Here is a 13,810-nt window from a genome sequence, read left to right as displayed (position 1 = left end):
AAACATATAAATACATTACAAAATATAAAAAATATCAACTAAAAAATTATTAAATAAAAAAATTAAAATAGTTTGAACAATATTATTATTTAGCAAATGCTTTATTAAATTGTATTATATTTTTTAAATAATTGATTTAATCTATTTAAATAATATGAAAGGAATATAAGAACTACCCAAATTTTGTAGACAACAATTAAGTTGTTAAAAGGCTTCACCGAACATCTCTTAGAATACATTTTATTGATTATATTTAAAACAATGCGTGATCCATTTAGATAGCTAGTCCATTTGAATATTTCCATTTAAGTTTGCTAGAAAATTGAAAGCAGTAAATATTGAGAAAGCTCTCCAAATGCTCCCAACTAATTGATAATTGTATGCAAATTTAAGTCGGTTTCTGCTCTATGGATATTTATTATCCAGAACTATCTGCTCTCTTTATGGATAGCATTCAGCCGTTTGAGTTGGCCAGACATTAGGCATTCACTCAACTTGAAAGTCGCCACCTTAAAGAGTTCTAAACACACTCTTTTTTCATATTTTTTTTTTTCTATGTGGCCTTTCACTGCTGACAATCCATTAGACGACAACAACAATTTGTTTGGCTGTTTCATTATCAGCTCGATTATATGCCCATTGCTGCCCACACTCTGATAGCCAGGGCAGGGAGGCGGCTGCAGCTGAGTTAATGGTCTGTCGTTGAGCTGACACCAACGCGCACTTCTCATCTTTGGCTGCGCCCCCCTCCCCACCCCCCTTTGCAGCAAGCAACAGTCTGCAATCGAATGGTATTGGGACTTTCGTGTTTTGTTTTATTGACAACAAAGACATGCAGCGTCTAGATGAAAATTTCACTTACAAAAGGCGGGCGCAACATTTTCTTATTGTATTTTCATTTTTCTGGGTCAAAAGCAATGCAACAAAAGCCCATCCTCGGCATTGCCAAGCCCAGCGAGAGCCACAGCCCCAGCCATAGCCTTAGCACGGCCCAGCCCCTTTTCTTTCTCTCCCTCTCTCACTTTATTTGTCTCTAAGCTCGCAGCATTTGTTTATAAATGGCAACAAAGTTGCCCAAAAAAGGGATTTCCCTTTTACACACACACACACACACGCACATAAACACCTCACACAGCCGTCACAAATGAAAAACTTTCGTTTCGTCTGTAAACAGAACTCTTACGGTTACCTGGTGTCATAGCCAAGGTAGAACTGTGGGCATAAATTAAACTTTTCTCTTCTGTTGTTGTTGTTGTTGTTGTTCTCTTTTGGGTCTGACACAATGCTCAATGAACCCAATATAGAACTTCGACAAACGGTTCTTTTACTATATTCCTCTATATATGTATGTGTGTGTGTGTTTGCTACCGTTTAAGCGAGCTCTTTCTGTGTGCCACCAAATGCGGCAGCCGTCAATTGTTGTTGCATTTCGTTTTCGATTTCCTGTGCTGTTCTTGGTAGGCGACCGCTATGCCCTACCCAAACCAAAATCCTACAACTGCTGAGCCCCTCCATCTCTATATCCCTCTCCCTCTCTCTATCTGTGTGCAGCGCATGATTAATATAGAATCCGAAATGTGTGTGTTTTCCAGCTCGGACCCGTTGGCTTGATTAGTAAGCACGTCAACATTTCAATAAAAAACACAAATCATTGGCGCGGGCAAGCTCATCAACGTCAGAGCAACAACAACTATGACTACTACAACAACAGCAGCAACAACAACAACAACATTATTATTATTGCCCCCTATTTTTTTCGCTTTGTGCTGTTCTGCGGCTTTGCATTTTAATTGCTTTTGATTTGCTGCTGCCCCCGCCATATTTATGAATCGGAATTGAAAATTTTCGAATTGGGCGCGCTCCGACTGTTAAATTTAGCATATGCATAAAGCAACAACAACAACAACAACAACAACGACGACAACAATAGCAATAACATCAATAACAAAATACGTTACATTCTGCCTATACATATGGAGCACGTATCTATATATAGATATGTATATATACATACATACATATATTTATTCATACACATATTATCCATATATACTTTATGGATATGTCGCATCATCTATCTATTGACACAGTCGACACTCACAATATAACTTTACGACACGGTCAACCGTCAAGGGCCGCGAGCCCTTGAAACTGCTTTTTGTCCGTCTGAGTTTTTATATGATGTTACGGTATTTGATGTCATTTCATTTTTACCTAAGTTTTTTTTTCCCCGAGTAAGCACACAATCGAAGAAAAAAAAAACAGTTTTGATACAGTTTTCGTGGAAAAGATAAATCGATGCGCAAAGAAAGAAAAAGGTTTCTAAGTAGCTTTGTCAAATGTCTCTGCAGTAGTTTAAAGGCCTATAAATTTTACAGACTTTCAGAAGTTTTTGGATTTTATTGCAGACACTTTATGGGTGATTCTGGAAACATATTGAAAGTCTTCATTTACTAACATTTATTTTAGCTGTGCTGTCTTTATGGCACATTTGATTACATTAACTCCAGAACTGTATTTTGGATTATATAAATATTATAGCTGATGTGCTATAAGTTATATGATAGCAGAGCAACTTGCTTAAGTTGTATTTGCTTCATCTGGACTTTGGTAATATGGAGTGCAAGTATTTTGCTTCACTAGTATTTCAAGTCCATATATGGGTTAGAAGATCTAATGTATCCGATGAAAGTAGAGAGATAACGAGAGGCGCAATATTTAAAGAAGGGATGTTATGTATATAAAGGGATATTATGTATATAAAAATCCTTATAAATATTTCTATAGAGATAGATTTATATAGACATTAACAAATATGAATATTGAAGTATATTCTCTTTTATTGGTGGTTGCTTGGGTATGTTATATATCCATCTATCCTAGCTAATATATATGGAAATATACATAAAGATATGCTAATAATAGTTAAATATATATAGGAGTATACATTAAGAGATATATACATTTGATATCGTTCTATATTCTCTACCATATATATATATGTAGAAGGTTATTCAGACATACATATAAATATATGTATATAGGCAAAAAATAGCTATAAATATTGATTAGTAATTAGTAATTGCTCTACGCCCTGAGTCATGTAATGGCATATATATTAAATATGAATTTATATATATATATATATATATATATATATATATGTATGTATGTATGCCAGCTTTCTGTTATCTACTCACTCGCTACTGCAGCTCTCTTACCCTGCCGTTACCTTAATAACCTATACTAAAGACCCACCTAGATATACTCCCTTTCACGTATTCCGCCTACTCATTACTCAACGCAGACCTCAAACAGAGGCAACTGCCTCCTCCACTCGCCTCAGCCTATCATAAATGACAGCTACTTTTGGCTTCAGTGCAATAACCTTGCGGCTTACAAAGCTACCCCCAAAGAGTCCGCCCAAAAGAGAGCGAAACACAAAATATGAAACGAAGCCCAACTGCGCCTTTTCTCACACCCAATAGAACGAAAAAAAAAGGGACAACTTGACAAATGAAAGCAAAAACCAACTGTCCAGCGATATAAAAAGCTGAAAACGAGTCAAGAATGGGCAGCGCGTTAATTTTTCATGGTAGACAAGAGAAAAAGCATATTATTTCATTATTTACATCGTGGCGACTAAGCAAACGAGCGGCAGCAAGTGGCAAGTGGCAAGTGGCAAGTGGCAAGCGGCGAGTGGGCTAACAGCTAGAGGCAAGTCGCGGCTTGGCCCAACCATGTTGCCCGTCATTAGTCACACCAAGGGTTAGAGATATGCCCGGTGCCAATGCCAGGGCGAGTGCTAAACACAAGAGATCCGCGTGCAAAAGCGGATAAAAAGTAATCAAAAGCGCTAAGAAAGACATAATCAGGTAACCGAGAGCTCGAGGACTCGATGCAGTTGAAGATGCTAGCTGAAACTGAAGCTAAAGCCAAAGCCAAAGCAGTTCGCAGTTGCCGTTGACAAAACGGATATGAAACGAAATGCAGGAAAAGCATAGAGCAGTTTACACTATATACATGCATACATATACATATATACTCTATATATACAGATATTGTTCGCTAGCTGCGCAGTCAGCGTCGACGTCAAGTGTTGCTGGGCGTTGAAGCGGCAATAGCGCGAGATTTCTTAGACGCATACAAGCAGCTTGCTGCAATTTTTTAAGCCGCAGCTTAAAACTGGTGACAACAACAAATGCAGCAACTACAGCAACAACAACAACAACAACAACTCTGCTCTGTTCTGCCTTTGACTGCAGCGCGCAGTCGACTCGAGTTGGATTTTGTAAAACTCTTTAGTGTGATTAATGTGCTCAGACACACACACAAACACACACACACTTACACTATGCAAACATACACACACACACACACACATGTTTGCTTCCTTTTATGAGCTACGCCTGTTCTGACCTGCGACCGGGACGTGCTCCTTACACTTTTCCTTTTCTGTCTTTTTTTCTCTTTCTTCTCTTCTCTACTCTTCTCTTTTCTTTTCTACCTCCTTGCAGCGCGTCGGGTTCGCCTTTTGTTAGCAAAACAAAAGCCACCCACATGCATCCACACCTATGTACATACATCTATGCGCAGATTTTGTTTGCTAGCACACTAGCACACCAACACACACACACACACACTCACACACATGTTTTCATAGACTGTCACGTAATCCTTTTGAACGCTGCTTTTATCGCGCTTTATACACTTTCCATGCAACTGGGGAAACTTGTTCATTAGGCAACGCCAAGCTTCATATGCAGCAAGTGAGTTAATGTTCTCTAGCTGGAATTTTGAGCTCTAAAGTGGGCTTAACACAGCTGACAGAGATTATTTATTGGGGCACTAGAAGTTGGGATACATATACATGGATGATGGGGAAATTTTAGAATGTTTAGCTTGAAGGTATGATAGTTGTTTGCTAAAGTCAAATAACTATGCATGGAGTGTGCTTGCAATGTTTATATAATCAATGTTCTCTTGGTATATTTAATATAAAAAGAGCCCTGATCTATTGAAAATATAAATACAACATGCTTTGCTTTCTAAAAACTTTGAAATTATGACTGAGCTCTGGCTGCTCCATGAGCTCATGGAAATGAGTATCTAAAATGGAAATATAGAAATATTTTTAAATGGGTTTTTTTAATGAAACTTTACCAGGTAAACTAAAAACGTAGATTAAGCAGGAATTTCTATTTAATTTTGATATATATATAACAAATGAAAAGAAATTTGATTTAAAACAGAATTAAACTGGAATTTCCTATATTTTTAAAAGTGAGTGAATTTAAGGAAATTAAAATATATATAAATATAAAAATAAAAAAATAAATATATTTTGAATAAGACGAAAATGAGGTAAATATTCATAAGAATTATCTGCATTAAAAAATATAATAAAATCAACACTAAAATGATCTACTATACGTACGTACTATAAATATTTGGATTTAATTATTAACCTTTTTTATATATGGAATTAAAAATTAAAATAAATTGAGAGAGAAAAAATAATAAAATTATACAAATTCTCAGTAAAAATTTAACTGAACTGAACTAAAATGAAACGAATAAAATTAAATTCTCTAATTTAAATTCGAACCAAATTCAAATTAAATAGCTTTCTTTATATCAACTCCCAGCATACCAAAACAAGCTAAATTTAAGAGCATTTAGCATTCGTTCGTTCGGGGCACTTAAAAATCCTTGCTTCTTTTTGGGTTTTTTTTTCTGTTGCTTTCCGTTTCGTTTTTGCTGTGTACCTGTTGTGTTGTTGTTGTTGTTGTTGTAAGCTCTGTATCTCATTATGCGTCAGGCTTCTTCCACTAGCCGTTGTTGTTGCTGTTGTTGTTGCTGTCTGCGTCTTAGGTTACATATTTCATATTTCATAGTCAGAAAACCGCATGGAAGGGCGCAACACACAAGGAGAGGGGCAAGTGGCAGGCGGGGCTGGCCCTGTTGTCACTTTCAACCCATCTGCGCCCTCCAATGGGGAACTGGCTGCACAGCGTTTGTTCAAGTGTTTTGCTTGCGGCTTTTGTTTTGCCCTACGGCCAGGAAACAGTCGCAGCACAGCAACAGCAACAACAACAACGACAGCAACAACAACAACAGCAACAGGCAACGGCTCTCAAGTGGTAGGACTCTACGGCAGCATAGCTCAACGTCATCGTCGTCAAAGGCAACAAACTTGGGGGCCAGCTGCAGAGACTGAGAGTGCTTGCTAAAGGATTTCATGTTTATTGCAAGTTGTATTTTTCCTTTTGCATGCCTGCTTATTAAAAACAACAACAAAAATGCTTAACAAAAAAAATGAAAATAAAATACAACAGCTTTAAAATAACTTTTTGTGTGGCTTCTTCGTAAATGCAACGTGTCAGTCGCAAGTTAAATGAGTTTCTCTTCGCTTTTTTTTTTTTGTTGCCTCTGCTTGCTTCACAGGAAGTTGTTAAGTGTTGCCCTGGCAGAGCCAGGAGGCAGCGGCGCATCTGTCTTGGTCGCCCTGAGCCTAAGTCTCTGTGCCAGTTACTTGGCCATAGCCTGCACAATGCGGTGCAGGGGCGCCACTAAATTAATTAAGCCATTCTCAATGAAATCGACTAAAATGCGAGGCGCAACTGAAACTGTGTCATGCCATGCACCAGAACCAGCAACGGCAACAGACTGGAAAAAAAAGATCTGCAAACAGGCGACTAAAACTCCAGACACGTACGCGCCAGGAAACCGAGTCGAGTCGACTCGAGTCGCGTCGCGTCGCGTCAGTTGGCCAATCCTCAGCACAAAACAAACTCTGTTTGAGGCTGTGGCATCAATTTTTGTCCAGTAGCCAGTAGAAAATGTCACGTTTCTTTAGCCACATAAGTTACAGAGCAAGAGCGAGAGAGAGAGAGAGAAAAAAACCGTGAGAATTGCTGCTGTTAAGTTTTTCCTGCAAAAACTACAAAAAAAAAAAGAATAGGTACTTTCCATGGTGGAAATTAATTGCTGGCCGTGTTATCGTCGTCGTCTAAGACACAGTCGGGCAAATTAATTGGAAAGCAGTGCAAAGCACACAAACCAAAAAAAAATTAAGTAAGATATCCAGAAGTAAACTAACAGCCAAAAAAAATTGAATCTACAAAATGAGCTACTCTATTAAACTACTCGCAAAAGCTTTTCCAACACTGTCCAATTAATTGAAACAAACAGCAAAGCGGTTAAAGTTAATGTAAAAAGAAAAGTTGACGAAAATGAGTTGAAACTGAGCAATCACAATTTGCTGCGCGTTTTGCAACACTGATTAATTGTAGAAAAAGTCCAAAACAGCTTAGAAACTGTACAAACTATCTAAAAGGAGCTCTGAAATGATCGATAATATCATTAGCTTTAATTGAAACTCTAGCCTTGGCATATCTGTAATCCCTTTTCCAACACTGGCTAGTTAAATGGAAAACTAACCAAATATACAGTCAGTAATTTGAACCATAACCAACTAATAAATAGATAAAGCGACATAATAAATGCAAAAACTTTCACAAAGAGCCTTTGCCAACACTGGAACATAAATTTCGAAAATTCAATTACAGCTTTTATGTACAGCACGAAATGTTTTATAACTTTAAGTGAATGCACTTTATGTTGCTGTTGTTGTTGTTCTACTTTTTGTTGTTGTTATTTCTAGGGAAAATTGCATTTTCAGCTCGTGTCTCGTAAAATGGTTTATGATCCGCGTTTTCCCGCAGCCATTGCATAAACTCAAGTCCGGTCAGTCCCTAGAAGTTCAGTCTATAGAAATAAAAGTCAAGCGTATGTTTTGGCACGCCCACACTAACGCCTATCTCAGTTTCTCTCACTCTCTCTCTCTCTCTCTTTCTGTGTTTTCTTGCCTCTAATTGCCAGCTAATTTAGTAAACGGTTTAGGCCAAACATTGCACCGAGAACTGAACTGCACAGTTCAATGGCAGCGCGTGCAGCGTGGAGCGTTGCCATCGTCGCATTTATGTGGGCTCATAAATATGCAAATATCCTTTAAGTACTTTTAATGTCTGGTCATTTGTTGGCCAGGCTTACGACGATGCCAACTCCAACGTCTGCCAGCTGCCAACTCCCTCTACCCAATGGCCTTAATGGCATGCTGGGCATTGTCGCCAGCGTCTTGGGGCATATTTACTTGCATCTCCCGGCTGCCTATGCAGTCACAAATGCAATTTCTATTCAGCTTTATAGGCACATAAATAACACCTTTACTTCTGAGCGTGTATCTGTGCGGCTTTCTGAGATTCTGTGTGGATTGTGCGAAAACTTGACGGATTTTTTGGTATATTCCACGAGGGAAGTCGATAAAATTCATGCTACATTTCAAAATTCTCCAACTTTTTAAGTTGGCCTCGCATATTGATAAGAACTCAGCTAAGAACATTACAAACATAAAATAAATAAATAAATACACAAATAAATAAACAAAACAATTTTTAAAAATAAATAACAAAAATTAAATCTAAAAAAAATATTTAAAAATAAAATATAATAAATAAAAAATAATAAACACAAAAATATATAAAAAAGTACAAAAAATACTAAAACTGATACAAATCATTCAAAATCTATACGTTCTTACCTAATAGAGTATGGCGAACTATTTGAGTAACCCGTGTAGAAAATTGTGCCAAGCTTAAATAAAACAGACATAGAAATATATATTGATTAGCAAATTAGAAAGACAGAATAGAGATAAACAAAAATAAATATCTGTCTCGCATATATACACAACTTATCAGCCAACCCTCGCAAGTAGTTATGCCCTCTAGCATAAGCTAACTGCCAGACCAGCCCCAGCATCTTTAAGCCTTCTACAACATTTATGAATATCATGCAGCAAACTGCTCAAACTACTCTCGCTCATAACTTAACTATCTGGGCATATGCCACTCTAGTATATGTAGTAACTCACGCAACTTTAAGTATTTGCTCGACCCTGGGCCAAGCCTTGATTAGGGCTTGCCATAAATATGCTCGTAAAAAATAAGAATAAAACCCAGTTTACTAATTAAAACACAACAAACTTGCAGGACTTGCCAAGAGGAGGAGGACAAAGAGCAGCAACAGCAGCGGCAGCAGCAGCAACACTAGAAGAAGAAGAAGAAGAAGACAGGACGCCAAGACCCAAGTAGAATTCGCACACTGTGGCCAGAACGACGAGGAGCAGCAAACCGAATGCAGTATCTCAACTACGCTCTGCAAACATCCACGCGACTGCTGACCAGCCACAGCCACAGCCAGAGTCCAAGTCAAAGTCAGAAACAGTTTGAGACGAAACTCAATCAGAATCAGCAGCAGCAGCAGGAGCAGCAGCAGGTACAGCAGGAGCAGCAGCAGCAGCAGCAGCAGAAGCACAAGCAGCAGCATCATCAGAATCAGCATCAACGTCAGCGACAACGTCAAATAGCAGCAATTGAGGCAGCAGCAGCAGCAGCCACGCCCATTGAAGAGCAAATAGCAAACGCCTGCTGCAGTCGTGGAGCCCAATTGCTGCGGCTGCGCCAACAGGAATTGCTAAAGCGACGCGCGCTCGAATTGGAGGATCAGTTGAACGGGAACATTGATAGCTGGGAGAGCGACGCCAATAGCAGCGAGGAGGCCGAAGAAGGAGCGGTGGGTGGACAGCAGTCGGAGCAAACAGAGCAGCAGCAGGAGCAGGAGCAGCAGCAGCAACCAGAGCAGCAGCAGCAGCAGCAGCAGCGGCAGCAGCTGGAGCCGCAGCCGGAACCTGAGCCGCAGCCAGTCCAATGAAATTTACTCTCATTTAATGTTCAATTGGCGCGCAGCAAGCTGCTCTCATTCTTTAATCGCGACATGGCCGCCACCGATGGCCAAATCATATTGGCGGCATCCCGTTTCGGTGATGCCACGCCCGTTTATTTGCGCGACTTTTCCAAACAGCCGCTGCCGGCGGTGGCCAAAATACTCAAGGGGCAGCATCAGGCGCTGGGCGTGCCCACCCTTTCGGCGCCCTCCCTTCAGAGCACTGCGCTGTTCCTGAGCGCCGGCAAGAAATATCAGATATTGGCGCAGCCCATCAAGATCAAGGAGGGACGCAAGCCCACCAATGTGGGCGCTAAGGTGCTCATACCGGAGACCTATAACGGCTACTTCGAGCTGCTTAGCGAGGATGGCCGTTCGACGCGCTGCATCGACTCAGTGCTGGAGTTGGCGCGACGACGCAACGCTCGGGTCCTGGTGCGTGAGACGTTCCGTTGCCAGCAATTGAATCGCACCATTCACGCCGGCGAACTGCTGACCACCATGAACGATAACGGTAAATTTCTGCAGTGCCGCAACATCAAGGACGAGATCATCAATCTGCCACTCGATACCAAAGCCAAGTTCTCGCCGATAGCGCGCGAGGACAGCATCAGCGGTGTGCATACGGTCAAGAATCTGCTGCTCAAGCGTATGCCAGTGATTGTCAGGTGAGTGGGCCCAAGACGTAGATGAAGCTATATACATATATGGAATGCTCCTTGAACTTGTGAAAGGAGAGCATATTGGTTTTTATGCAATGAGCACAAGTTTGCTTCATCCTTGCTTCGGTTGATCTGCAAAGCTTTCGAATCTGTTAGAAACCTTCGTATATTTACAACTTTACTTTGGGTTTAAGTTGTTTAAAGAGAGTATATTGGTTCTGTGACATGTCCTGTGACTTAATGTCCTTCCGTCTGTCTGTCTGACTGGCAGCTGTTAAATGGAATTATGGAAATGGACTGTAAATGTATATGTGTATAAGCAATCTCCGATGATATGTAACGATTTTTATGCTCTCTCAAACTGTGCACGACGAGTATATTAGTTTTCGTTCAATGAGCACAGTCTTGCTGTCCTGCCGTCTGTCTTCATTTCTATATGTACTCTTCCCTTGACCCTTCCTTCCCTGTAGTCTTCATCGATATTCATTCAACTTGCCAAGAGAGAGTATATATATTAGCTTCTATTGATTAACCTCAGTCAATACAGTCCATTCGTCCGTCTGACTCTATGTGCTGTCTAAAAATATGAGAAAACCCCCTACCAGAGTTTAGGGAAATCAGAACATTACAAGATCTTCCACAGATATACAGCTAAGAACTCTTATTAAGCAGTCGGTAATGCTCGACTGCAGCGCCTTTACCTCTTGCAGTCTAACCTCTATAATGCTCTCCCTTCTCTTCTCTCTCTCTCTCTCTCCTGACCCTCGGCAGACTCGTTCACGGCAGCGCGCCAAAGGGTCTGAAGCAGCCGTTTGTGCCGGAGCTGCGTCTGCTGGGCTGCGTGGAGATCGATCGGATCTTTGCGCTGCCCCTGCAAAAGGATACGGATTTGGTGCCGGTGCCGTTGAATGCAAAGATCAAGCTGCAGCGTGCCAAGAACATGGAGCAGCTGGAGCACTTTATTGAGTATACGCGCTTCCTGGACAAGGCACAACGTCTGCTGGCCGATGCGCGCGATCGCCTGCAAGTTGTTGATCTCAAGCTGAGCGAGAAGGAGAAGAAGGACTCCAAGTTCAGCAGTCGCAATGGCAGCGGCAATCGGCTGCCCATTGTCATGCTGCCATCGGCCGCGGGCCTGGCCAGCGGCTGGCTGGAGAGCGGCTATGTGTTGCGTAAGAGCGCCAGCTGTGATTCGTGGTCCAAGCAGCATCAGCTGCAGCATCAGCAGCAGCAGCAACAGCAACAGCAGGCGCTCAACAGCAATGAGATTGCCGAGGAGTACAACGAGATTGATCACATCTATGATTATGTGCGTGGCCTGACACCGCTCTCGAAGGGTTTGGCACGATTCGAACCGATTTGCGAATCGCCTACGCTCAAATCGCATCATACGGACAGCAGTGGCAATGGCAACTATTGCAGCCTGATACGCGCACCGATTGCTGCAACAACAGCAGCAGCAGCACCTCCAGCACAGCAGCAGCAACAGTCGAACGGCAACATCAACAACAACAACAACTACAGCAGTCTGGAGTCGAACAAGCACAGCAGCAGCAATGGCGGCAACACACATCATCATCAATATGCAACACAACAACAACAGCAGCAGCAGCAGCAACAGCAACCACACCAACAGCAGCATTTGCTGGTCAATCACTATCATCATAGCCATAGGCAGGAGGACATTAAGCCCGTGCCGCCGCCCATCGAGACGATTCCGGGCAAAAAGCCAGCCGAGAAGCGACAGCGTCCCACACTACCAAAGCTTTACATCAAGAATGCGAATGCGAATGCGCATAGCGCCGGCAGCAGCAGCAATGGCAACTCCACTGGCGGCACCAGTCACAGTCACAGTCACAGCCATAGTCACAGTCACAGTCACAGTCAGCAACATTTGCCGCCAACGCCCAATAATAACAGTAACAACAACAACAACAACAACAATACAGCTGCCATTGTGGCTGCTGCAGCGATCAATGCACATCACGCACACTCGCATGGCCATCCACACACACACACGCACGCACACCCCCATCCATTGCCACATCCGCACCCACACCACGGCAAGGTGCTGACGCCCAACAATCATTTGCCTGTTAAGGAATCGCTGGAGCCGCAGTCGCCGCTGTTTCATATCAGGTAAGTGAGAAATGAAGGGGAAGAAAAAAAATAAAATTAAATAAAAAATATGTATATACAAAATATATTAAAAAAAAAATTAAAATTTTAATAAATAAATAAAAATAAAAATATATATAAATCAACATATATATAAAAATGTATTTAAAAAAGTAAATAAAAAAATATATAAGTAAAAAAATTAATATTAATATTAAAAAAATAAAATAAAAAAATTAAATAAAAATACAAAATATTTAAAAAAAATATATATATGTATAAAAAAATAAAAAAATCTATAAATCTAAAAAAATAAAAATAAATAAATATATAAATCACTCAACTTAAGATTCCCATTGCAGTTTAAATTTGTATATGGTATATTAAAATAGCAACAGTAAACCAAAATTGTCTAACATCACACTCCCATATTTGCCTTTATTTTCGGTTCTACCCAGATACAAGAGCCTCAGCAGTCTGCAGTTGACGCCCGATAGCAATACAGCGGTTATGACGCCGCCGATCTCAGCCAAGGCAGCGGCAGGAGGAACAGTTGACGCCTGCTCACAGACGCCGCCCGATGTGGTGCTCAAGTGCAGCAGCATACTGAATACCCATGGCTACCTACACAGTCACAGTCACAGTCACAGTCACAGTCAGAGTCAGAGTCACAGTCACAGTCGCAGCTCGAGCAGCAACAATCATCATAATCCGCGCGAGGGCACACTCGACTCATCGCGCAGCGGGGGACGAACGTCGGGCGATTCACAGAAGCAGCTGCCGGAGAAGAAGACGCGACGCTTGTCACGGCCGCGCAGCCTCTCCAATTTGGTGTGGGATCTGCGGCCGAGCAAGGAGAAGTCCAAGAAGAAGCTCTATGTGCATCATTTCGATCAGCGTCAACAGGCGACGCTCTATCTATAGGAAGTTATGATGAGAGAGAAGCAAACTGAAGTGAAGTAAAGTGAAGTGAAGTAAAGTTGGAAGAAGATTCGTTGCCAAATCGTTTCGCTGCCATCAACGACAAACCCACAGACAACAGACAACAAACAACAACAACAACAAGCAACATTTAGAGCGCTGTGTGTGTTCCCGCAGGTGAGCAGGCCTCTAGTCGCTAGCGGGTTTCGGGTGGGAGGGGAGTGGAGGGGAGGCGTGGCAATGCAAATCGTGCTGGCCCTCTGATTGTTTTGCTTATTAAATTCGTGCAGCTTAAAAACTTAAACTAATTTCCGCTCGCTCCT

The 13,810-nt window shown here is 41.4% G+C and overlaps 2 protein-coding genes and 1 long non-coding RNA gene across 8 annotated transcripts in view; 2 read left to right on the top strand and 1 right to left on the bottom strand.

Moving 5' to 3' along the window:
* Positions 1-13,810, top strand: part of tn (tripartite motif containing protein thin) — a 222,804-nt gene that overhangs the window by 127,311 nt on the left and 81,683 nt on the right. The gene's annotated exons all lie outside the window — the stretch shown is intronic.
* LOC115563648 (uncharacterized) overlaps positions 1-13,810 on the bottom strand; it is a 64,067-nt gene that overhangs the window by 34,658 nt on the left and 15,599 nt on the right. The window contains exon 3 of one of the 2 annotated variants that reach the window (XR_016196999.1): positions 8,603-8,655. The exons of the other annotated variant lie outside the window; for it this stretch is intronic. This is a non-coding gene — a long non-coding RNA (uncharacterized LOC115563648). The remainder of the gene's footprint in view (positions 1-8,602; positions 8,656-13,810) is intronic. 2 annotated transcript variants of the gene reach the window in all.
* Positions 1-13,810, top strand: part of sano (CABIT domain-containing protein serrano) — a 139,296-nt gene that overhangs the window by 124,843 nt on the left and 643 nt on the right. For all 5 annotated transcript variants that reach the window (XM_089261570.1, XM_089261569.1, XM_089261572.1 and 2 more), the window contains 3 exons: positions 9,054-10,454; positions 11,220-12,587; positions 13,025-13,664. In XM_089261570.1, coding sequence (XP_089117696.1) covers positions 9,838-10,454; positions 11,220-12,587; positions 13,025-13,490 — 2,451 coding nt within the window. In that variant the 5' untranslated portion in view covers positions 9,054-9,837 and the 3' untranslated portion in view covers positions 13,491-13,664. The remainder of the gene's footprint in view (positions 1-9,053; positions 10,455-11,219; positions 12,588-13,024; positions 13,665-13,810) is intronic.

Source organism: Drosophila navojoa, chromosome 5 (assembly GCF_054131105.1).
Source record: "Drosophila navojoa isolate 15081-1374.11 chromosome 5, UAZ_NAV_1.0, whole genome shotgun sequence".
In the NCBI taxonomy this organism is placed as follows: Eukaryota; Metazoa; Arthropoda; class Insecta; order Diptera; family Drosophilidae; genus Drosophila; species Drosophila navojoa.
Note: the sequence above shows the minus strand (reverse complement) of the source record. Positions and strands in the feature narration are given on the sequence as shown.